General features: G+C 44.8%; 1 protein-coding gene across 1 annotated transcript; it reads right to left on the reverse strand.

The window, feature by feature from the left end:
* Window positions 1-1,355: 1,355 nt before the first annotated feature.
* Window positions 1,356-21,900, reverse strand: LGI2 (leucine rich repeat LGI family member 2). The gene is made up of 8 exons (XM_068404190.1): window positions 21,673-21,900; window positions 21,502-21,573; window positions 18,552-18,623; window positions 15,253-15,324; window positions 14,652-14,723; window positions 13,385-13,554; window positions 8,050-8,214; window positions 1,356-5,438 (listed from the first exon to the last, which is right to left on the reverse strand). The coding sequence occupies exons 1-8, from the start codon at window positions 21,858-21,860 to the stop codon at window positions 4,621-4,623; spliced, it is 1,629 nt and encodes a 542-aa protein (XP_068260291.1). The 5' UTR covers window positions 21,861-21,900; the 3' UTR covers window positions 1,356-4,620.
* Between the last annotated feature and the right edge of the window lie 1,867 nt (window positions 21,901-23,767).

Raw genomic sequence — 23,767 nt, forward strand, 5'->3', positions numbered from 1 at the left:
TCATCTAGCCTGGAGTTTCTCAAAAAGGAGGCTGTGACTGTATGGAGAATGCAAGAGGGGTTAAGGGGCTGGTTCTCAGATACTAGGGAAAAAATAAAATGGTGTTTAGCAGCTCTGCTCCATTTCTTCTGCGTTAGGGTGTGAAAAAAAGTCTCTATGATTCCTGGCTGTGAGCATTGCTGTCAAGAGAGAGCAGTAAGAGCAGCTCAGGTCTGTAGGATGGGGGGGAAATGGGACTTAGAGGGGGCAAATGGGACTCTTACAGCTGTTCCGTACACATTTGCCGTCAGCTTGATCTTTCAAAAAGACCGTGCTCTGTCTTCCCCTTGAAATGTGCAGATGAGTGACCATCCCCCCTTTGCTCTTTGGGAATGCTTTTCTCTTGGTGTCTTGCTGTGACTTTCAAGGAGGAATAGAAACTTTCCGAGGAAGGTTTCAAGAAGGTGGCAAAGGGTGAGAAAAAAAATATTCACCTAGCAAAGGCAAAGAAACCAGGGGAGGGCAGGTGGGGAAATGGTGCTGATTTGAAGCTGATGTTTGAGCTATGATGGAGTTTCAGTGAACCACACCACAAGGGCTGCTGACTCATAAGAAGGTGGAATACCCAAAAGGAAAGCAATGATCCCAGAGCAATTGCATCCATTATGGTATGTCAGACATGGCTTTGATTGCACAAGCCTATTATTAGTTACAGAGAATTACGCTGTTTCTTGAAGAAAGAAGAGGAAACAAAAAGAATTATTCCCTGTGTTAGTGACTAGCAGGATCAGTGGATAATGCTCAAGGATTGCTTTAAATAAAATGTATTCACCGTTGATAGATTTATAGTTATTTCTGCAATTTCAGAGTAAATGCTAATGATTCAGTAAAATTTAACAAATCTTAAGAGACTCCACAGCGAAGATCTGAAAGTCTAGGGATTAATTTTAGGGCTTGGTTCCTATCTGCTCTGCATGTAAGCAACCCACTTAACTATCTTAAGTGTTTTTTGAAAATTATTTTGAAAATGAAGATCTCTTGGTTTTGTGGTAAGAAAGAAAGAAAGAAAGGAAACAACTGAGTTTAATATGAACCAAAAATCGTAGTAATAACTGCATTACATACTTGTTAACACTAGATGGGGTGTAAGGAAAGAGTGAAGGGGAGAGCCAGGAAACAGCAAAACCTTGGAGGTCCCAACTTCCACACGCATGGAAACCGAGTTTAACTAAGCTGAGCACGGCTTCCTCCGCGTTTTCAAAAGCCAAACCCGATCACAGACGGACAAGGACCCGTTTGCCCACCTTGCCCATCTCTCTGGCAGCGTGGATCTTCACACAGTGGGTATTTTAACACGCACAACACACCACTATTAGTCTCATTGACTATGTTTTATTCTTACATTGAAAGAGTCCATACATGGGTCAGTAGCACAGATTGCATCAGCTCCTCTTTACTAAAAAAAGCTCAATGTATATACAGCCTTAAAATGCTCCCACCGTAGCTAGCACTCTGTATTACATCTATGCTTATATAAACTACTGTTCTTTACATAGTTGCATGTAGTTTAGAATACATTAAAAATTACGAGGTGGCATGTTCTGTTATCCTTTCTCACTGTCCTGATGGTGTAAGAGTTGCAGTAAATTATGGCTATGCATAGTTTATTTATTACTCAAAACAATTTCTACTACAGAATGTAAGTCATGGAGACAAAACTGTTGTTGCATTTTGAAACGCAGAAAGTATTTTCGATGCTTAGTGATTTCAGTTGTTATGGCTGTATCCTGCAGCTTTTCCTTGGGAGCAGGAAGAGCAGAACAAGGGTCTTTTTGAGACATTGCCTGTTTAATCCTGAGAAATGTACCATAACCCCTTTCTTTATCAACTGCTGCTTTTTCACTCTCCCTCTTAGCTGCTTTGACCTCCTGTGCACTAACTCAGCAGCAGAGGCAAGCCAGCCTCCCCGAGCCTCCGACTCCAGGCTCCTCCTGAAGCCGGGAGGGATGCTGAGCTGGGCTTTCTGGCCAACCAACACGGCTGCTCAACAGAAGCGGCAGCCTGCCCGCAGAATTCATTTCCCTCACTTTCTTCTTCTGGTCCCATGTGAATGAGCTAGCCTCCTGTGGATCACTTTATCCTCTTTATTAAGCCTGTCTCTGCACAGGCCATTTAAATTTAATTCAACTTGATAGCCAAGTCTTAAAATCCCCTTGGCTCTCAAAACAGTAGAATCTCCTGGTATTGGATACACAAGCTCTTTTCGTCCACCCTCTTCCTTCCCTTCAAGTAAAAAATGCCAAGATCCAATTCCTCTAAACGAGCTTTTTGCTCTTTGACTGATGCCCCTTGCTGAGTAAACGGTACTTACAGGGAGCCCTAAAAGAAAGTGCTGGCGTGCTGAGAAATGCCCCTCCTTGGCAGAATATCTGACTCTATTTAAACATGCACACCGGACAGAAAAGCAATAAAAAAATGCCTTCCCACAACACAGTTTAAAGAAACATCGCTTGCCAGCCATACCCGCTTTAAAAAGTAAACTGGGAACATGGTAAGAAATTCCATTATCTGGCAGACATATGAATCATCTCTTCATTTTGTCAGATTTGTTAGCTTAATCCTAGGAAAGGTATTGCTAAAACCTGCTGCAGAGGGTTGGTTTGCATCTACTGGTCTGACTGAACCAACAGGACTGACACCGCCTTGGGATTTGGAGGGCAGAGTGTAATACTTCAGATGTCTGGATGGGCTAAGTTGCCAATGTAATGAAAAATAGAACCAGGATGAGCACCTCTATAGGAAAAGAAATAACACATAATTTAAAAACAGAATAAAATTAGTTATGTCTCTGACAGTAATAATTTTATTGCATAGCAGTGAGACAAAAGTTGGGGAAGGCTGTGATATTCCACGTCACTGCTAGGTTATGACTCCTCACGGGAGTCCTTGTGCATAATCCTCTTCTGCAGCACTGTTCACATCTTGGATGTTGGAAAGCCTGTGAGAACATCTCTGTCTGTGACAACAGACCATGTTTCACGTGTCCAGGGCAAAAACGTGAAGCTCACTCAGCACAGAGATGGTGAGATAGCCCTGAGTATGAAGGAATAAAGGACAGTTTCCTTCGCTCTGCCTGCTTTACACAAAGCCTCCCTATTATCCAAGGCAGCCATGCAGCAGCAAGACATGATAAAACAACCTAATATGCTAAGTGGTATGAAAACTTAAAGAAACACAGTGTGTAAGTGAACAAACAAGGGCTCTGATACACAGCTTTATTGGTAAGGACAGTGGAGAGCCTTTCCAGGAAAACAGTCCCTAGCTGTTATCCTGACAGAGGCTCTGCGTGCCAGGACTGCCCTATTTAGGATGACTGAATGCCTTAGTCTGTAGCCACTCAATACACTAATGCAGCATGGTCTGTTCACATCCTCCTTTTTAATCTCCAATGGCTTGGCAACCTGGCAAAAGCCTGGAGCTACCAAGAGGAAGCCCTTCTTCTTGGAGCCAGGGTTAGCTCTAGCCTGAAACAGCTCCATCTGCCTTGGTTTCAAAAGACTCGGTGATACCAAAGTCATATTTAGACCTCAGCCAGAAGGAGGATTCCCCACATACAGCTTGTGATGACCACAACCTGAATTTATTGCTTGTGAGCTGTGCTGAAGGGAGAACACTGGAGAATAAATCGTCTCATTGTGTACAGACGAGCTACAGCACAGAGAACATGAATATAGGTGTGTGTTTCAGGCTAAACTTAAGCTGTGCCTTCTAGTATGAGAGATCACTACAGACTGACTTGTTAAAACACCCCAGAATCTACCGGAATCATCAGGAATGGTGAATTATGGCAAAACGGGGTGGTTTTCTGGAATACCTATTAAAACAGAAGGTGGACAGAATTTGTAGTCAATTTGTTCATGGCACCAAGCAGACCTCTGTTATTATCTGTCTATGTTAACTTGTTAAGATCTCACAGTCTAGAAGTGACATACCCTTCTTTTCCTTGCCACACAGTTACTGTGGGGTGGGCTATTTGTTATGCACAATTTGTTGCTGCAATAGTGATTAATGGAAGAAAAATGGCAACAGATTTTGACTTTCCCTTTAATCTACAATGAATTAAAATAATGGTTCAGTCTTACTATAAACCACAAAGACAGGTTTTAAAGAGAGACCTCAAGAAACCAAAATAAAGTTATTCTGGAACGTTACTGTTCATTTTTACAATTCATCAGCAACCATGAGGAACTGGCTCTAATCTTAAAATCATTACTAATAAGTTAGTTTAAGAGTCAAGGTAATTTCTATGCTTTGTATGGCTTACTCTTCACTTTCTTTATGAGATGTTCAGTTCAAGGTAGTTTTCTGGGTAAAATTTAGATCATTCTCTTAGATGTCAACATTAATGCTAATGCACTGCACTCTCCTGTGAATGACTGCAGATTGCAAAGTGTCTTTGAAAAAGGATAAAACGGACATGTCATGCAGTAACCAAGTAAATGCAATCCCTGATTAATATGCAAGTGTGAAAAGTTCAGAAAATGTCATCATACTCCATAGGTGCACCCTGCTTTTGGAAAGGTCTCTTTGTTTAGTTTGTGTATAAATGTCATTCTACATGAATTTCACTCCAGCAGCTTTTCATAAACTCAAGTCAATGATGATATGTTCAAATATTTGAGTGTTTCCTTTAAAACTAGAGGCAAAGAAAAAATCTCTTCGATCTGTTGACACAGCTGTGAAAGACCGTGGTGCTTGCACATAGATTTCTTTAAATAACCTGAAGATCTTCTTTTCACCATCCCACTGGTAAATCTGGGAGAAGGTATAGTCACTTCCCAAGGCTAGGTAGTAATTGTTCTTGAAGGAGAAAGGCTGCAGTGTCATGGCTCCTCGGGATGGAAGAGCCTGTATCTCCACAAACTGTTTGCTATTCCATTTCATAACTCTGGAGTCACCAATGAATCTCGTGAGTGTGATGTACAGGTTATCTTGCATCCTGAAACTCTTCACAGCCAAAACATCTTCCATGTTGGGGATCTCACTGTGTGGGACAAACTTTTTGGAAACTTTGTTCCACTGGAGTATAATGGGAACCTGTGAGCGGCTGGAGAGGATTAAATGTGATTTCCCATCTATATCGAGGAACTCGGCATCGGTGTCCCTGAACCACTCGTGAAGGGACTGGTATGAGTAAAATCCTTTGTTATTCCACTTGTACACTGTTGACAAACCTGCTTTAGAGCTATCTGCTATGACAAAAAACATTTCACTGTCTATCTCAAAAAGCTCTATGTCATTTGGCTTGGAAATGCGAGATACTTCGATATCCTGGAATTTGACAAACTTCGTCCAGCTTTCGTCATACTTGTAAATGTGTGAGCCACCAAAAAGCTGTGCCACCACCACAAAGACTTGGTCACCAACAAGAATGGCTTTACATCCCACTATGGACTGACCTATTGCCCAAGGGGAAAAAAAAAATAAAGCACATATATTAGCACAGTACAAAGCACCCTTTAAACCACAGAGAGATTACCAAATCACCCCTCCCATTTTTTCAAGCTGCACCATCTCATAGTTTTGTCTTCTGCTATGCGCCATCAGAGCTTCTTTTCATGCTTTTTTCTCCCCAGTAACTGGAAAGATGACATCAAATGTTGGAAATGTCACACCCCTCAAGGTGTGCAAGTATGATGCACCCTAAAATGCTAATTCCTTTTTATCCAGGATACTTCTTTCTCTGTTAGTTCAAACACATGCCCCCTAATATCCAAAACAATTATTTAAGCCAAATTTTATTATTCCAAAATAACAAGAGTTTTTATCTCATTACTCAGCAGGAATCTGAAATTCTCTTATTCTTGGAATGTCTCTCTTTCCAGCTTAACTAGAAGAATATGGTCTATTTTTCTTGCTCCAAGTGGGCCAGAGTCAGCTTTTTGCTACTGTAAATAGAAATATTGATGCACCTTGTGGACATATGACCTGACAGCAGGATGAAAAAGATAAATCTAACTCTCTTGTTTCTGTTAAGTATTCTTGAGATTACATTAAACTAGAAACATTTAGGAATATTGCAGTTGCCAGATTAGAGCAGATCAGGTTATGGTTTTGAGAATGTCAAGTCACTATACAAGAACCACATTAAAAAAGTAACTGGACTATTTATGAAAGGTTTTGTTGGAGGAATAGAGGAATTCCTCTCTGAAGCACACGGTTTAAGTAGATCTGTAACTGCATAGATTCCCCTATGCATGCTTGGTCACAGTCACTACAGAAGACTCGCCCTGGCACCTCTGCTGGTCCCTTACCCATAAGTGTTTCATAGCTGGCCTGTGATGACCTACCACCCTTCCAGTGTAGGAGGGGTGGAATTCATCTCAAGTACCATAAGGTATCTGCAGTGTAGAGATGAATGCTCAAGCTGATCATCCAGGCTCTTTCTGGTCTAACTTAGTCAAAAAGCACTCTAGAAGAGATTTCACCTGGCCTGTAGACATCTCCTTTTGCAGAGGACAGCAACGCTTACTCTTTGCATGTTGACTGTAAAGGCAATCTTGACAACTAGCTCAGCTCTATAAGCCCATGTTGTAAAGGGCTAAATTCAGATCTCCGAATGCCAAGCATACAGTTAGTAATGAAACTCCCCATGGAGCACACAGCTGCCTCCTGAGCTCTACAAAACACTCTTTAGGCTCCACAAGAGGCTCTTTATATGCCTGTGTCCCCTGGCAAGAGTTTCTTGCTCACTTAGATTTCAGAGTCCAGGCTCAAGCTCAGGCCTTCCAGTAACACAAGATGGTGGTTCAAGAAACGAATCTGGGCACATACACTGGGTGTGGAGCTAGGACACAAGTCCCCAGCAGAAGCGTCTCCTAATCATTCACAGATTCCTAATCATTCACAGGAAGGTGAAATACGTCCGGAAGACAGCTGTCTTTGGAAATGACCCAAACTCTCAACTTAATTTCCAGAGCATTTCCAGAGTTCTGCTAGCTCTCTTTGGGCCATCAACTTCTCAATTTACATCCACTGGTCCGTATTTCCCCCTAATCTACCAAAACACAATGAAACCTAAAAAGCAAAATTTTTCATTTCCAAAATTTCCTGACAGAGGGGTAGCATCTTGTCAACTTTTGTTAGTGACACACGCTGCTGATCTGAGAAGGTAAGTGCTTGCTGTCTTTGTAGACTTCAACACCAGATGAGGACACAGCATACTCTTTGTTTCCCAAAATGCAAGGTAAAAAACAATCTATCACACGTAACAAGGAACAGGAGGGAAGGATGCTCCATGGATAAATTTAGCTCCTGAGTCTTCAGAACCAGTAGCTTGAAGTAGCTGGGAAATCGGGCAGTGTGTAACAGCTCTAAAGACTCTGTGTCCCTGCTGTCATGGTGTGACTGAGCACCATGAGTGTCAGTTAGGGACAGAACGGTTGTTAGCATTAGAAAATCACCTGGCATCCACATGGGCTTTTTGTTTGATGAGTAATCAGGCCAGGATGCTAATTCAGCATGTTTGTAAATGGAAAGTAAACGTGAAAGCTTTACAGCACATCTCTTTAGTTAACAACCACAGTTTAAATATTTCTATGTATGTCATCTTCAGCTGTGAAACACGGATTCCTGGCCAGCCCACCTTAGAAGCATCCTTCAGACCTATTTCCTTCTACACGCAGTAGAGCATTTTTATATTCTATTTTGCAGGCACTTTGGCAGGAGTGAGGGTTCCTTCGACTTGTACTTTAACTTGCAGTGTGATTCAGGCAGTGAGTGCTAAGCTGGGCCACAGCCTGACGTTCACAGCAAGCGTTTGTGCCTTCAGAACAATTTACAAGATCAGACAAAAAAAGCCTAGTTTGCGTGCTACAGTGAGGTTAAATGTGCACATATTAACAAGATGCACTACTCCATGAAGTCACTCATGTCCAAACATTACACACTTTGATCTGCCAAATTCAACGGAGATTCAGGACAAAAACCATCAACTGGTGACATCTACAAATTTCATCCTTGTGAAACGCCAACAGTTCACCAACGACTGGAATCCCAGTGCTCATATACCTGTGATATTGTCATAATTCCTGAAATTCATTTCAATGTGATCCCACTCCAGCACCATGCAGTTCTCCATGCTGGGCTGTGCGATGGCTACGAATACATCATTCTTGGAGTTGAACGTATCCACTGAAACTGACTGGTAGGGCAAAATCTGGTGAACAACAAAATCTAAAAACAGACATTTACAACAGTTAGGATACATCCTTGCTAGAAACACAAAGTGGTTGCTGATTATAATGATTTACACTGAAAAATGAATGAAATACTCTGGATTTTGTATAAGACTAGCGTGGAAGTGTCAGTGCTCCTGTTAGGCATACAGCAACAGGGGAAAGCATTTCCTTCTTGAGGCATCATAAACTGTCCTCTGGAAATACAGTTACCAAGGAGATCAAATAGGTAAATAGTGGCAGAAATCAGATTTTCCAGCGAGGCTGGCTGGTATCAATGAAATCAGGATATCAAGAGAGAAGTCTCTTTCCCCACAGCTGGAAGTTGCTTTCCCGTCAAGTGAAATGGCCTTACTAGAATTACTTTCAAGCTGAGAGACAGCAACTTCCAGCTGAAGTTCAATAACTTCTTAAGTCATGCAAATTTAATCACTAGCAATTTGTGTGATGCTAAACCAGGCAGAAAGTGAAATGATATCTGAAGTTTGCCTGGGGTTAACCCCATTTCGGCTAGACCATAGACAAAATGGTGTAATCAAAAACTCAGTTAACATAACGTTTTATGGGGCATTGTAAAGTAGTTTAGGCATAAAATACAACCAACCTGCAAATTACCATCCAGTGGAAAACTTATTCTAGACACTATGTCTGAGGAGTTGAAGCAACCTGTAAAGACTAGGAGTGTAACTCCAAAACTCAAGATTTTTTCTCAAAATCTAAGTGCCTTTGTAGATTTAATTCTAAAATTCACCCTGGGCTGAGTCAGCAGTCAGCACAGAGCCAATCTGGGTCTGAATTTGATCTTTGGCCTGACAGCTGGGCAAGGTCATTATTATCAGAAAAAGAAACTGGTATAGCAGAGCTGACAAAGAAAAGCCAGCACTTGGGTCTAGAACGTGGCAGAAGGCCTGCACTGAAGTGATGTATGGACATAGATATATAGAAAAGGAAATGCATTTTCTGCTACAATGGCGTTTCTCTGCAGAACCATGCACCACTCTGTTTCAAGCTCCATTTGCTATATGCCTTCACCATGCACTCCTGCGTTGGAAGGGCCTGAGCATCCAGGGATTTTGGTGAAACAGTAATTAAGTCCTCACTCAAGTCCCTCTTTTGGTACATTATGAAATAATTGTTTTTGAATTAAGAACTCTTTGTCTCTGCATGCTTGAAAGCCTTGCCCTTGAGGAATTACACTTCTGGAGAATAAAGATAGATGACTACCATTAAACAAACAGAGCTGATTCTACAGCTGTGGAAGAAATGACAGTCTTCATTCTTTGAGGGACTATTATAAATAGAGTTTGGGCTTGATTCATAAATGCTGGTAGGAAAACAAGAAAGTTATCTTCATTCTCACTGGGAAAATAAAAGGACTGGAGAAAACTGACACTGAAATATGCAGAAAGTAAAAGTAAGTGATAAATCTTGAAAGGTAGCTAAGGATGGAACAATAGCACATACAGTCACAGAGAATTGAAATATTTTTTAAATCTTGAGAAAAAAACAAGCAAACTAATGCTGAAAAAGACAGGTCTTGAAATCTGAACAGTTGTGAAACACTTTGAGGGAATCTGTGAATTAAAACAAACAGTCTGTGTGTTGAAGCCCACTGCTCATTCAGAAATGATTCAGTGTTAACACAGCTATTTTTACTTGTACCTGTCATTGGGCTCTTTGTGTCACTGGATGAGTAAAAATGGGTAACAAAATCAGTCGTCATCAGTAAAAAGCAATAAACGTTGTTTTTAGCACCACTTGGAAATACCAGACCCTAATGGGGAATAGAGTTACAGAGAGGAGATGTTGCCACATCAGGCTTACCAAAACTTTAGGTCTTGGGGGCTCAATTTAGCTTCACAGGCAGGTCCACATGCCTTGCTTTTTAATGCTAGAAAGAGCTCATACAGCAAATACAGGGTTGGGAGCGGGGGGGGTCTCAAAATTTTTCTCTTTCAAGCTGGATCAGCCTGCACAGGAGAGGGAAGAGGCTGCGGCCCTCGCGTCCTCCCTGTGCCGCTGGCTGCACGGGCTGTCACTCTCTCCCGCTCCCCCCATGCACACACAGTTTTACTCTCCCTGTCTCCAAACACGTGCTGGTTTTAACACTGCTTGCTGCCAGCTGAGGGCTGGGCTGGTCCCCCCGTTCCCCAGCCGCCCGCTCCACCTCTTCTCCCCCAGCTGTTAAACTGGCATGAGCCATCATGGATGAGGGAACCAACACTTCTGTTGTTGGGCTGATTTCCCTTCCAGCAGCCCCTGCGCTGGCTGATCCCAGCACAGAGGAGTGCCAATGCTGGCAGAGCAGAGGGGGAACGCGCGGGGAACACTGGAGGACACTAAAGAGAAAGGGCAGCAATGATCTGTTTGGGCAGCAGCTCCTAAACTGCATCCTGCAACTCGGTCCCCTTCTCCTCACATCCCTCCCTTCCAGTGGCGGAGACTTCTACTCCAGGTGAAGCTACCTGGGACCTGAGGGTGCTACCTGGGAGCGTTAGCCATCCCTCCCCATCTCCCACCATGGCAGCACAGGTGATCTCCAGCACAGGAGCGAGTACGGAGCAGGTAACTCTTAATTTGCAAACTACCCTCCTTCCAGACAGCGGGGAAAGAGAGGACCACCTCCAGGAGACAGTCCCAGTTAGAGGTAAAGAAAGGGGAAATCAAGCTTCTAAAGCTTGGTGAGATGATCCCTGCCTGCAGGTCTGGGCAAAGCAGGTCCCAGGCACGCACACAGCCTGTTTCCAGTGACTGTGAGAGCACAAGGCCCATTTCCCAGTCTCCTGAAAGTAAGTTACACATTCCCCTGCCGTGCTTATAGCCACAACACAGCCCCCTGGCACACTGTTGCGGGAGAAAGAGAAGAAATGAAGTGAAATGGCTTAACCTGCTTCCATGATGCAAGCTGTGAGAAATGGAAAAGAGAGATGCTATCACAAAAAGAGTTAAAAGTGCAGATCACCAACACTGTGAATCGCTTTGTCTGTGAAGAAGCAAAAGGACCATTTTGTTCTTTGGCTATTTTGTTTTCATTTGGCAGCACCTCTTTCCATCTCTCCTCCTGTTACCATTGTAGCAGTTCAGCCAATGCAATGAACTGACAGAGCCACCGAGATGCACATTTTACCAAGCAAACTGCTTTGTTACCACATCCTACATCCAATCATGCTCAACATGGAGTACCAGAGACCAGAAATGGTGGAAAGTCTGATCACACCTGGCAAAGGAGGGAAATACAATACTAAAGACTAACAAGAATGAAGGAGGTTTGCAGAGCACTGCCCATCACCGAGTGGGAAAGGAGAATACACCTACAGTGTATGTTGCTTTACTTCAGACTATGGTACAAGCCTGAGCCTATGACTAATGAGTCCTCGAGGAATGAATATGGGTATATTCATGCTCCCTTGGGATCTAGGGGAGGCAATGGCAGAGAAAGAAAAAGCAGCTGTGGCCTGACACCCCAGACCTCCAAGGCCACCAGAGGGTTACAGCTCCAGCAAGGCAGCTCGCAGTTCAGTGCAGGGCACGTGATGCTGTCTCAAGGGTGACACATTCCTGAAGATTTGCATTTCTACTCTACATATCTCTGGTTTGTCTTTTATGGGTCATTTCTGCATATAGTCTGTCCCTCTTGGACACTTTGTAAGGACACCAGACCTCCACATCTTCTGCACCTTCCACCTTCACTACCCCCAGGCCAGGGCAGTCAGGCACACAGCCTTCCCTCGCAACAGCCACAGAATGACTGGTTTGAAAACGTCCTTTACTGTATGAAGAGTTCATTACAGCTATATGTTGCAAGAGCACTTCTCTGATGGCATTTGAACAAATATTCAGCTGGGCAATGCTTGCGCCACATAACGCCTTAGCTCCCCAGCAAACTCTACAGCATGTGAAATTAGATTTATGCTTGGTGTAATTTTGCTTTACGGCAGACAAAGGGACTAACATTAAGGGTGAATTTTGCCTTAGTAGCAACTTTATAGTTAGCTTTCTAGATACAGAGAGATGACAGAGGGCAAGAGGGCATAGGTCTGAGGACTAGGCAGATAAGGCTTCTTGCACACTGTTAGTGCTGTGCAATTGCTTAAATCAGATTGAGATGAAATGAAGCCTGCTTTTACTTTGCACTTTTGCATCTCCGTGGATTTGCAGACACAGGAACGTAATTTTGGTACCGTTCTAAGCTACATTGCTCTCCTGTTTTTGACATCCTTTTATGTAGCAGATTATCACGCTTTACCTCTGCTGCTCTTCTGACATACTTTTGAATTCTGAGTTCATTCTCTTTTCCTTTACATATTGCCCTTAGATTACCTTTCATACCTTGTTCTGAAACTTTATTTTACATTACTAGTAATCAACTTTTCCACTGGCTTTTAATAACAATGACTGACTTGATGACAGATGAGAACTTGAACGCCTCCGATATTACTGTACAGAAAAAAGGCAAAGTGCTGACATCGTATACATGGAAGATGAAAAACAATACTCTCAGATGATATTCTCAGCTTTATGATGTGACTACATTTAAAGATAGGTAACTGCGGCTGTTCGGTCATAAAATATAAGCATAACCACATGCAAGTTTCTCTTCACTTCCTTCAGCATGCTTTACATTACCTAAAATAAAAATTAAGATCCTAAACAAGACAGTAGTCAGAACATTATTGGACATTTCTCTCCAACTTAATGGAGTTCCATGCAGAACTGCCAGCAGTATTGCTGCCACAATTGATGCTATTAAATCGTGGCCTATTGAATAAAGATAACAGATATAGCCACATTTTTGAACTTTTTCATTGCTTTCTGTGAAATACAGAGATTTTGGGAAGCTCATCTGCCATAACTATATGGCCTTATTCCAGATAATAGAAAGCATTCTGTGATGAAAATTAAGTCACAAAGTGAGTCATAATCAAGTCTTTTCAAATATGAATAGTCAGAGCTCTTCTCCCATTATCACTTAATTCAAATAAAAACTCCGTACTTACTTTGGCTTCGAAATGTAATTTTCCCATTTTATGCTTGTTCTAGTACTCAGAAGTGCTTTGTATGTAACCCTTTCCTCCCCCCAGGTCATGCTCACAGAAGCAAAAGGGTATAGTCTAAACTTCTGATATTCAACCATTTGCAGTGTGCTTAGAAAGATACATTCTGAATACCTGTAGTGGTGCATTCATAATCAAAACTTGTCACATCATTTAACTTCTTATCCTGATATTCTGCTGGACCAATACACAGGACATCAGAAACAGTGGAATTTGTCATCTTTAACCACAAAAACAACCACTTGGCTTTGCAGTCACACTCAAATTTATTTCCCCTTAAATCTCTAAAAAAACACACAGAAATAAACATATTTGAAAAGGTTGATAGCAATATGAATACTACAGAACTGTTATCACCTTGACATGCTGAATTTAAAAATATCTGAGTAGCCTTGAATTGGTTTTGAACTAAGAACAGGGAAATTTCTTAAGTTTCTTTATTTGGACTCTTGCTGTGGACTCTCCTTCACTGAGTGTTGTCCTTGGAAAAACTGTTTCAATCTAGGAAATATGCTCACATATAGTTGTAGTAATAGAGCACTGATTCACGTGTAAAGTCACTCATAAGTTTTCATAGGATTAGGACTATAAGGTAATAAATCCTGACAGTCTGGTAGTCTGCTGCAAGCCTTCTTCCCACCATCTACCGCTGACACATATATCTCATTCCTTCGCTAAACTACTCCTGTACTGCTGGGTGACAGAGTGGCCTTGCTGGTCCCATTTCTGTGTTACATTCAAATACAGATGTAAGGCTTTTATTTTGAGAGTCGCTGCTGATGTGGAGTCAATTTAACCTCCCCCTACTGATGTATGTGCAATTTCAACGCTGTACCTGTTCTTCGATCCCTTGGCAATTCCTGTGGCTTACAATTACACTTTGCTGTTTGGGAGAGTCAGGCCAAAAATAGGAGAAGCTGACTAGCAGCTCAGTTATACAAGAAAACAATGACAGTAAGTCAGCAATGTGCTACAACTGCACAACAACAAGAAAAAAGCTTTTTCTTTTGTAAATTAACGGCTTTTACTAAAATAATCTCAGGGAATATGCGCAACAATAACAGGAAAAAACGTTCAGAGAAATTGTAGTTTTAAAATTCATTGTCTCCCTTTCCCTAAAAAACAATTTACATGAAACATCAGAAAGAAGTATAATAATGCAAGCTATGTACAGCATCACGAGACACAACAGTGATTTGAGAAAGAGCAGTTATTTTAGAGGAATCTACCAAGTAAATTATTTTAAAATGAGAAAAGCTAGAACAAGAAAACACACATTTCTTTTCTGTGCAGACTGTCACATACAGCGCCACACAAACCCAGAACGTGAAACTCAGAGTAACAGAATCAGGCAGAGAATAGAAAGATTCTCATTACTTACAGTTCAATTAAAGAAACTAAATCACTGAAGACATCCCTTGGCAGAGCTTTGAGACGGTTATTGGCCAAAGAACTAGAAAAGAAAGTTAGAGCTTAGTATCGTTGCTGTCTCTTGTCTGGCTGACTCTTACTAAGTCTGAGCTCACTTACAGGCTGTTAATTATCTGGTACTGTCTAGCATTGTTTATAGTTACAAGGAACAGGCACTTATTAATTATTCTCATTCAAGAACGGTGATTGCTTGAAGCTCACGTAAAAGTAAAATATATAAAGCTTTTTTATTCCCCAGGTGCAAATGTAACACACAGAGCAATCACTGAGCATGCTGAAAAGAAACAGGAGTGTTGATCATGAGTACGTTGTGCTGACAATGGTACCTGTGCAGCATCCACGGGTAACAGCCGCACCCCAGCACGAGCTGCTGCCCCAGCAGGAATTTTTTTAAGGCCAGTTTTTAATTTGTGGAAGGCATGTTGTTGGCAGCAGGAGGAAGCTGAGGCATGGAGGGGAAGGGAGGTTTTCTGTGTAGCAGGAAAACCAGCGGTCCCCCAGGAGAGTTTTGTTCAAGTACAAATTACTCTACCAAGTGTTAAATAACTTACAGGTGAGTCAGGTCTCGAAGGCCACGAAATGCATTTCTTGAAATTGTTTCAATTTTGTTTCCTTCAATGAATCTAGGTAAAACAAAAAAGTCTTTTGAAAGACTTTAATTAAACATTATTGTTAGCATCACCAGTTCTTTAAGCTATGGTCTCCAAATTCAGCAGGTTGCTGGGCAGCCCCTTCAGACTTAAAGGCAGGGAAGTCTCAGTGGAGCTGCTCACATTCCCTTGTCCCCTTTCCTCGGGTGGACCGCAAGGAACGATGCGGGCACCGGGCAGCATAAGGGACGGCACGTGACACAAACATCCAGCAGAACAAAATGAACAAAGCAAAAAACATCGTTCCTCTGTTGGTTACTCCTCTTGGGATGTGTTGTGTGAGGCAAGAGACCTGCGTAGAACAGGCTTCCAAGATGGACTTTAGAAGCTGAAGTCCTACCTTCCTCTCACAAATCACCTGCGTTTTAAAACCACGGGGCAGCGCAGCGGTGCCAGGGCTGCCCAGGCTGCCGATGGATGCTCTGATGGGGAGCTCCCATGGCTGCACACACAGGGCCACCTTCGCACCCACAGAGCCGTGATGTGAACTGCAGACATCCTAAGTCTGCATGCATGGCAAGACTGCTGCCTTGTTTTTCTCCTTGCGGCCGCAGTTCAGCTCTACTCCAGCCGGGACACCACCTCTGCGGGGTGCCTGGCTGCACATCAGTCACGGCCCCATGCGCTGGGAGAATAACAACAGGCACGTATCAATTCCAGGAGCATGCTGCTCCTCCTGACTGCACATCAGCATTTAAAGAAAGAGTTAATATTTGAGCATCCTGACCCCCAAGCACTTGAGGATGCATCTCTAAATACACTATCAGCCCTGCAAAGTGATCGCAGCCAGGTGGCCATCAAGATATTGCATGGTACAGCTGTACCTGGATGAAAACTGCATGCTGACTTTGTAAAAGGTTTTATGAGATAAAAGTGTCTCTCTTCCTCCTACACATCTTTCTTTGCCTTCCAGGGAAATAGAGGAAAAATGCTATGAGCCAAGGTCTCTTCTTGAGGGAGTCAAGATGGGGATGCAGGAGATGACAAGTGCTCTGGGTTCTGCAGTTTAGACGTAGCCAAAGTCCTTCACAAAGTGACCAGGACCCTGACTGCACGCAAAGGGTGCGGATGAGAAAGCGTTGTGTCTACACGGAAGCTGTCAGAAGAGGGTCAGCTGTTACAAGGCTGCCTAGGGACACGAATTCAATCCGCAGAGCAGAGAGTCAAACTGCCTCCCAACACCCTCACCGGCACCTGGCATCCCTGCATAGTGCCAGCTCACCGATCCGTGCAAACAAATACGGCTTCACCTCACGCACTGCAGCAAGGCAATGCAAAGTTGGGCTGGGACTCAGTAATTTGCCAGATTCCTAAGTCACCAAACCTGCCCTCAAAGGGATGCTACCCTGGGAACACCACTCTGTTCTCCAGCAAAGCTCCCATCTTTATCAGACCTGTCTTATCCAGACTGTGTACATGGAGCCAGTTAGTTTAAGGGTTCATTGAATGCCATTATCAGTGCTGCAAGAGCAGCAGGACACAGCTGGAGATATGTATAGGTATCTGCTGTGGGTGCTCCCCGGCTGCTCTTCATCCAGAGACTTTGCTTTGTACACGAAGAAACTTGCCATTCTTGTTTGTCAGTGAGGTTTTCTTATTCTCTGTAAGGTCTGATCACTGGTAACTGAGAGACATGAGTTATCGAGGCTGTAATGGTGTTACTGGTTGCATGGCCGAAAAAAAAAAAAAAAAGAGAAAGGCCACTTGCACCCGGTTCCCAAAAGATGGAGGTGTGATTTGCTGGGAAGAGGAAGAGCTCTGTGGACTTGGCAGGGAGGGAGACCACAACCATTAACTGAGACCACTTGCTCAGCAGCTGCTAAAGGAAACTGAAACTGTAAGGCTTTACCAGCCTTCATCCTGTTCCCTGGCTTGCAGCTGGCAACCAGGGTCAAAGATTTCCCCTTTGACCAGCTGAGGAGGGGCAGGAGTTTTTCCTTTCAGACAGGGGTCTGACTGCAGTCACCAACACAACCGGTATGACTGCATATGCTGCTGGGACAAGCCCATCGGCACTTGAAAGCAAGTCATTAATGAAACAACATTAAAATGTTTTTCTTCCTTTTTATAAATATATTGCAAATTACCTTTTTTCCTGTAGGCACATGGAAAAGAGAATGATTAGATAACTCGCTGTCTCTGAAAAATCCAGATGTAGCTGAATCATGGATTTTAGCATATACCATTTACCGTTATCCTCTATTTCTTGGTCTGCAAATTCCACTGTTGGCTGCTCCGCACGTATCAGACTATTAATCCTGAATATACCCCACCTTAATACCTATTTGCCTGCAAGACTTTAGCAAGAGTCAGTTTTATGAGCATTGGTCGTCCTTTAGAAAAAGGACAGAAATATTTTCCACAGCTACCTTTCAACACGGGATGGTGGGTGGAAAGAGGAATTTTTTTCAGGTCATATTCAGAGTTTCAAACATACCAGCTCATGTCCGGTAACACAGAGAAATGGCAGTCCTTTGGAGTATGAAGTGAGGACAACCTGGTACCAGGGCTAATACTTTTTTTAAAAGAAAAAAAGGGTGACCTAAAAAAAAAAAGATTGTGAAATGAAGGTAATGTAAAAATCAACTAAGTGAACTAAGTAAAGAAAAGGAAAGTTAAAAAAATTTAAATGATAATGTAAATAATTACAATAATTTATATTATATGAAATATATATTTATATATTAATATATTTATAATTATTTATAATCTAAAGATAAATGCCACAGGCATTAAATGGGCTATCAGAAAAAAGGCGAAGCTGGAGAAGAAAGTAAGAGAACCAGCCTGGTAATCAGGGTTGTTCTGGTCAGTACACAGATACTCTGCACCTCCTCTTCAGGCTGCTGGCAGGCCAGGAGAGGCTTCCCCACCTCTTTCCTGAGGTTCAAAGCCCCTCGCTAGTGATGGCACTGTTCCAGAAAGCAGGACAAGCTCTTGCTGAGCAATGCCTTTTTGGGGCACTGTAATTGCACAGAGCCACACTGCATTCACGGCGTATTTTAAAAATCCACTGCAACCTCTGAAAAATGGTGAGCCACCGTAAAGAACATTTGCACAGGAGTGGAATATAAATCCTTCATCTCCCCTGCTCCTGGGAATCACAGTAAAGACTAAGACTCCACAGCAGGAGTCTTGCCAACTTATCAAAACATCTTGATTTATGAAGGACAGGGGAAGACATAAAATACCAAACTTACAGGTATTCTAGATGGAAGAGACCAGCAAAGGCATCATCTCGTATAACAGTGAAGGAGTTGGAGTTCAGCAAGCTGAAAATGGAGAGCAGGCATTAGGAAAGCACATTAAAACTTGTCACACTGGATTATGCCCATTGTGTTTATTGCCCATGACCAAACTAATCTTACTGACTCCAGCCCATATTGCCCCACCAATGCAGCACACATAAAATACTGAGGAATGGGCTATAAAAAAAAAAAAAAATAAAAAAAAATCAAAGGCATAATGTGATGCTAGTTAATGTCCACTGCTCCCCAGGAAAAATGCTCACTGTGCCATTCACCTTGGTTAAATGCAACCCAGCCCTTTACTCTCTGGTCCCCTGAGCAGGACATGCCATCTTTAGAGGGCAGGTCTGCTGAGTGCAGACCCCAGTTGCCCACCACCCCTCCAGCCACACCGACAATTTTCAAGAGACTGTGTCAGCACCACTCCTGAGCTCCCAAGCACCAGCACCAGCTCTCATTTATGCAGTCGCAGTGGGTTAGCGCTTGCTCACTCTGCGCTCCCAGGGGGATGCTCCAAGCCTGACCTGCAAATGGGCTACAGCCCGCGGCGTGGGAGGACAGCACATGGTTCACACGGCCGATTCGCCAGCTGGAAACACAGACGTGCCCAAACCACCTGAGACAGAAAGTCCTGCTATCCTTGCAAAGCAAATCCCTGTGTCCGCAGGCAGCGAGGAAGAGTGGCGGTGCTGCCTGCTCCAGGCACTGCCCGCCCTCCCGCGTGAACTTCAGGGACAAAACATGTTAGAGCTGCACCGGAGCGGCTGTCACCTGAGCCAGGACAGGGTGGTCAGGGAGAAGGATGCTACGGAAAGGCTTTGCCAGCAAAGTTCCTTCTTTGCTGTATCAAAGCACAACAGCGGACAATCTCCAATGTTGATGTTCAAGGGCACAGAGAGCAATCTCCTTTTAAGAAAATAGCAAAACTTCTCATTTGGTCTAAAAATCAAACGCTACTCAAAAGAAATAATCTTTGGAAAATCTCAGAAGTTTCCACTACCAGAGAATATGTCTGCACTAATCGCTTTATTAGAGTAACTTATTAATCCTCTTTTTGTATGGTTTTATGCATTTTACTAAAATTAATTTAGAAGACTAATGAACATGAAACGCAAACTTTCCCTGTGATCCTCAGTTATTATGCTAATACTGGACAAACGCTTCTTAAATTATCCCAAATAATTCTGACAAAGATGCAGACCGCCATCAAAAATAAATCCTTGCGTTACTATTTTACCATGGCTACTGCCACAGAAGACATAGTCCTGATGTACCCAAGTGCTCAGTTATGCATGTATCTATCTCTTTGGTCATTTAATCATTCTTTTTTCTCACGTTTGAAGGGAAAAGTCATAAATTATACTAACCAACAAAATCTGTCAGGGCCCAAGGTGGTGGTGGTGGTGACAAACCCCTCTCGCTCCCATGTCTGCTCTACCATATAAAGTGACATGGGCAACTTCTGACTTTCTCAACAACTGACCTCTGCCCCACCACCCCACACACCCCAACATCTCCTCCTGGAAATCTACTACAGCTAAGGAAAAGGGATAACCTTCATCTGCTCTTCCTCCCTCTTCCCAGTACCACTATCCAAAACAAGCCAGATTCCCCTCCATCTCTAATTTTCCACCCATGGTTTCTTTCAACCTACCCTTGGATTCATGCCTTTCCTTCCCAGCCGGCACAGGTCTGCTGTTTGCCCCCACTCACTTGTGGGCAAAGTCCCCCTGCCCTCTGCCCAGGGCTCTGTGCCAGCCCCCAAATCCCACAAAAACGTGAGTTTGGAACTTAGGCTAAAGAAGGTGAAAGCCTCCAGCCCTTGCTTTGCCCACTTCTCCCCAGTGTTTTCCATGGGGTGCTGCTCCTCCCAAACAGCAAGACAGGCCTTTGAGAATGAGGTGGGGGTGCCTGAGGAGAGGAGGCTGGCCACCACATTACCAAACGCTTTTAGGGACTGTCTCTTGCTAAGACCAGTTTTAACACCTACGTCTGTGGCAAGCACTTAGCCTGGGTTTCTGGTGTGCCTCACTTCTTTTTGATGGATTTTTCTTTGCAGCATGTCTTTGCTTTGGGGTTAACTCGGTCCTTACAGCGGGGGAGCATGGAGAGTCCGCTTGGTATTGGGCGTTACAGGCAGGGTGCACTGGGCTAGCCAGGGCACAGGCAGCGGCACGGCTTCTCTGCAGGCTACGGGAGACACAAGTACCCAGGCTCCCCATATCTCTGTGCCTTCCCTGCTACTGCCTCCCAGGACAGCTAAATAAAAGCAAGTTTGGGTAAACTACCAGAGCTGCAGGCACACAGCTGACCGCAACATGGGCACAGCCAAGCGATTTGCACGAGGTCAGGAAGGAGGGAGGGCTGCAGAGTGCCGGGAGCTGGACCACTGTCCCCCGGGACAGAGGACCATCCCGCCTGAAGGTCCACCAGGTCGGAAGGCATCCGAGGGGCCGCCCTCCAAGTCGGATGCTGTAGCACAGAGCCATGCTGCAGACACCACCAGTGTCCCGGCAGCCTCCGCTGGCCCCCCATCGCGCCCGCAACATCCCAAAGCCAACACGACACTCACGGGCAGAAAGCGAGCGTGAGTGGGAACCACCACATGGCTCCAGGGGGAAAACTCTGCCCTGAACTCATTAAAGCTGAAATTTTTAAGAGAGGAAGTTAGGGGATCAGAAAACATTTTGTCCTCCTTTGGTAATTAAGTACATGTTTTATGAAGTGGTTTGTGAGTGCAAAAATGCATCCCTCTGTTATGAAACCGCAGCTCTGTCAGCGGGGCCGCACAAGCTGGGGATCACCCGTTACCTGCCTCCCCACAAGGGCACCCGTGACTGTACTCAGGAGGAGCGGGCAAAAGTGCTAATCGGCCGCTGGCTTTTTTAGTGCCATTACTTACAGCAGCTGCAGGGAGGGCAGGTGGGAAAACATCCTGTCCTTCACTTCGGAGAAGGTCCCGTTCACCAGGCTCCTGCAAAAAAGAGAAGTCACCCACCAAGCGCGACTGCCCCACATCATCCCCCCTCCTTCCTCCTCCTCCTCCCGGCGCGGCGTGGCCCCCCGCACTCACAGGGAGCCCAGGCCGGTGGGCAGGCTGCGGGGCGCTCCCGCCGCCCCCACGCACAGCGCCGACTCCCGCCAGCAGCTGCAGGGCGGCCCGCACCGCGGGGGCTTCCTCAGGGCGGCGGGCGCGGGCAGGAGCAGCGCGATGGCGGTGGTCGCGGTGCAGAGAGCCCACAGCCCCCGCGGCACCGCCATGCCGCTGCCCGCCGGCCGCTCCACACCGCCTACCCCCGCCCTGACATCAGCGCGGCGCCGCCCCGATGCTGCGGGGGCGGGCGAGGGGGGCTCCCGGCGGGCGGGCGGTGCCAGGGGCGGTGCGAGGCGGGGGCAGCCGCCGGGCTCTGCCTCCCGACGAGGCGAAGCCCGACGGTGGCCCCCAGGGACGTTTAGATATATTATATTATATATTATAGAATTGATAGTTATATAAGTTATAGACTAGAATGGAACTGATGCACGCGAGCAGAATTAGTGTGATTCGGCGCGCTGCGTCCTAGGCTCTCTCCTCGGTGTGCTGCCCCGCTGCGTGCAGCACCGCTGCGCTGCCCCGTGGTTTTAAAACGCAGGTGATTTGTGAGAGGAAGGTAGGACTTCAGCTTCTAAAGTCCATCTTGGAAGCCTGTTCTACGCAGGTCTCTTGCCTCACACAACACATCCCAAGAGGAGTAACCAACAGAGGAACGATGTTTTTTGCTTTGTTCATTTTGTTCTGCTGGATGTTTGTGTCACGTGCCGTCCCTTGTGCTGCCCGGTGCCCGCATCGTTCCTTGCGGTCCACCCGAGGAAAGGGGACAAGGGAACGTGAGCAGCTCCACTGAGACTTCCCTGCCTTTAAGTCTGAAGGGGCTGCCCAGCAACCTGCTGAATTTGGAGACCATAGCTTAAAGAACTGGTGATGCTAACAATAATGTTTAATTAAAGTCTTTCAAAAGACTTTTTTGTTTTACCTAGATTCATTGAAGGAAACAAAATTGAAACAATTTCAAGAAATGCATTTCGTGGCCTTCAAGACCTGACTCACCTGTAAGTTATTTAACACTTGGTAGAGTAATTTGTACTTGAACAAAACTCTCCTGGGGGACCGCTGGTTTTCCTGCTACACAGAAAACCTCCCTTCCCCTCCATGCCTCAGCTTCCTCCTGCTGCCAACAACATGCCTTCCACAAATTAAAAACTGGCCTTAAAAAAATTCCTGCTGGGGCAGCAGCTCGTGTTTTGCCCAGGCGGGAGGCAGAGCCCGGCGGTGGCCCCCGGGGACATCTAGATCAAGAAAGAAACAGATGGATGATGAGACCATGGAGTTACAGTTGCTTTGCAAACCCATCATGTGTGTGTTAAGCAGCAATTGATCCAGTCACGTTGTATTAAAATGCCTGAAAGGTATAAGAACCATGTGTAAAACCACACCTGGAGCACTCCAGTTTGATTGGGGTACCACATGCACGTGAATAAAAGAATTAGTGTTGTGATTCTATGCGCTGTGTCCCAGCCTGTCTCCTCAGCAGGCATGGGCCAGCTACAAGATTTTGGTGACAAGTTCCTCTGCTGCAACTTGTGTCTGCTGCCTCTCATTTGGGCAACAAACAGGAAGAGCTAGAGGCCACTGTACAGCAGGAAGGTTATGATGTGGTTGCCATCACAGAAACATGGTGGGATGACTCTCATGACTGGAGTGCTGCTATGGATGGCTATAAGCTCTTTAAGAGGGACAGGCAAAGCAGGAGAGGCGGTGGGGTAGCGCTGTATGTTAGGGAGTGCTTGGACTGTGTTGAAATTGAGGAAGATGGTGAGGATGACAAGGTTGAATGTTTATGGGTGAAGATCAGGGGGAAGGTCGGCAGGGCGGACATTACGGTGGGAGTCTGTTATAGACCACCCAACCAGGATGAGCAGGAGGACGAGGCGTTTTACAAGCGGCTGTCAGAAGCCGCCCGGTCGCCGGCCCTTGTACTCGTGGGCGACTTCAACTTGCCGGATGTCTGCTGGAAATACAACATGGCAGAGAGGAAGCAATCTAGGAGGTTCCTAGAATGTGTGGAAGACAACTTCCTCATGCAAGTGGTAAATGAGCCCACTAGAGGAGGGGCCCTGCTTGACCTGTT

The sequence above is a fragment of the Nyctibius grandis genome, chromosome 6, assembly GCF_013368605.1.
Source record: "Nyctibius grandis isolate bNycGra1 chromosome 6, bNycGra1.pri, whole genome shotgun sequence".
In the NCBI taxonomy this organism is placed as follows: Eukaryota; Metazoa; Chordata; class Aves; order Nyctibiiformes; family Nyctibiidae; genus Nyctibius; species Nyctibius grandis.

Coding starts and splice junctions, on each gene's coding strand:
- LGI2 (XM_068404190.1), bottom strand. CDS start 21,860: ATGGCGGTGCCGCGGGGGCTGTGGGCTCTCTGCACCGCGACCACCGCC. Junction 21,574..21,672: donor CCCACCGGCCTGGGCTCCCT/GTGAGTGCGGGG, acceptor TCTTTTTTGCAG/GAGCCTGGTGAACGGGACCT. Junction 14,724..15,252: donor CTTCGAGACCTGACTCACCT/GTAAGTTATTTA, acceptor TTTCTTTTCTAG/TTCTTTGGCCAATAACCGTC.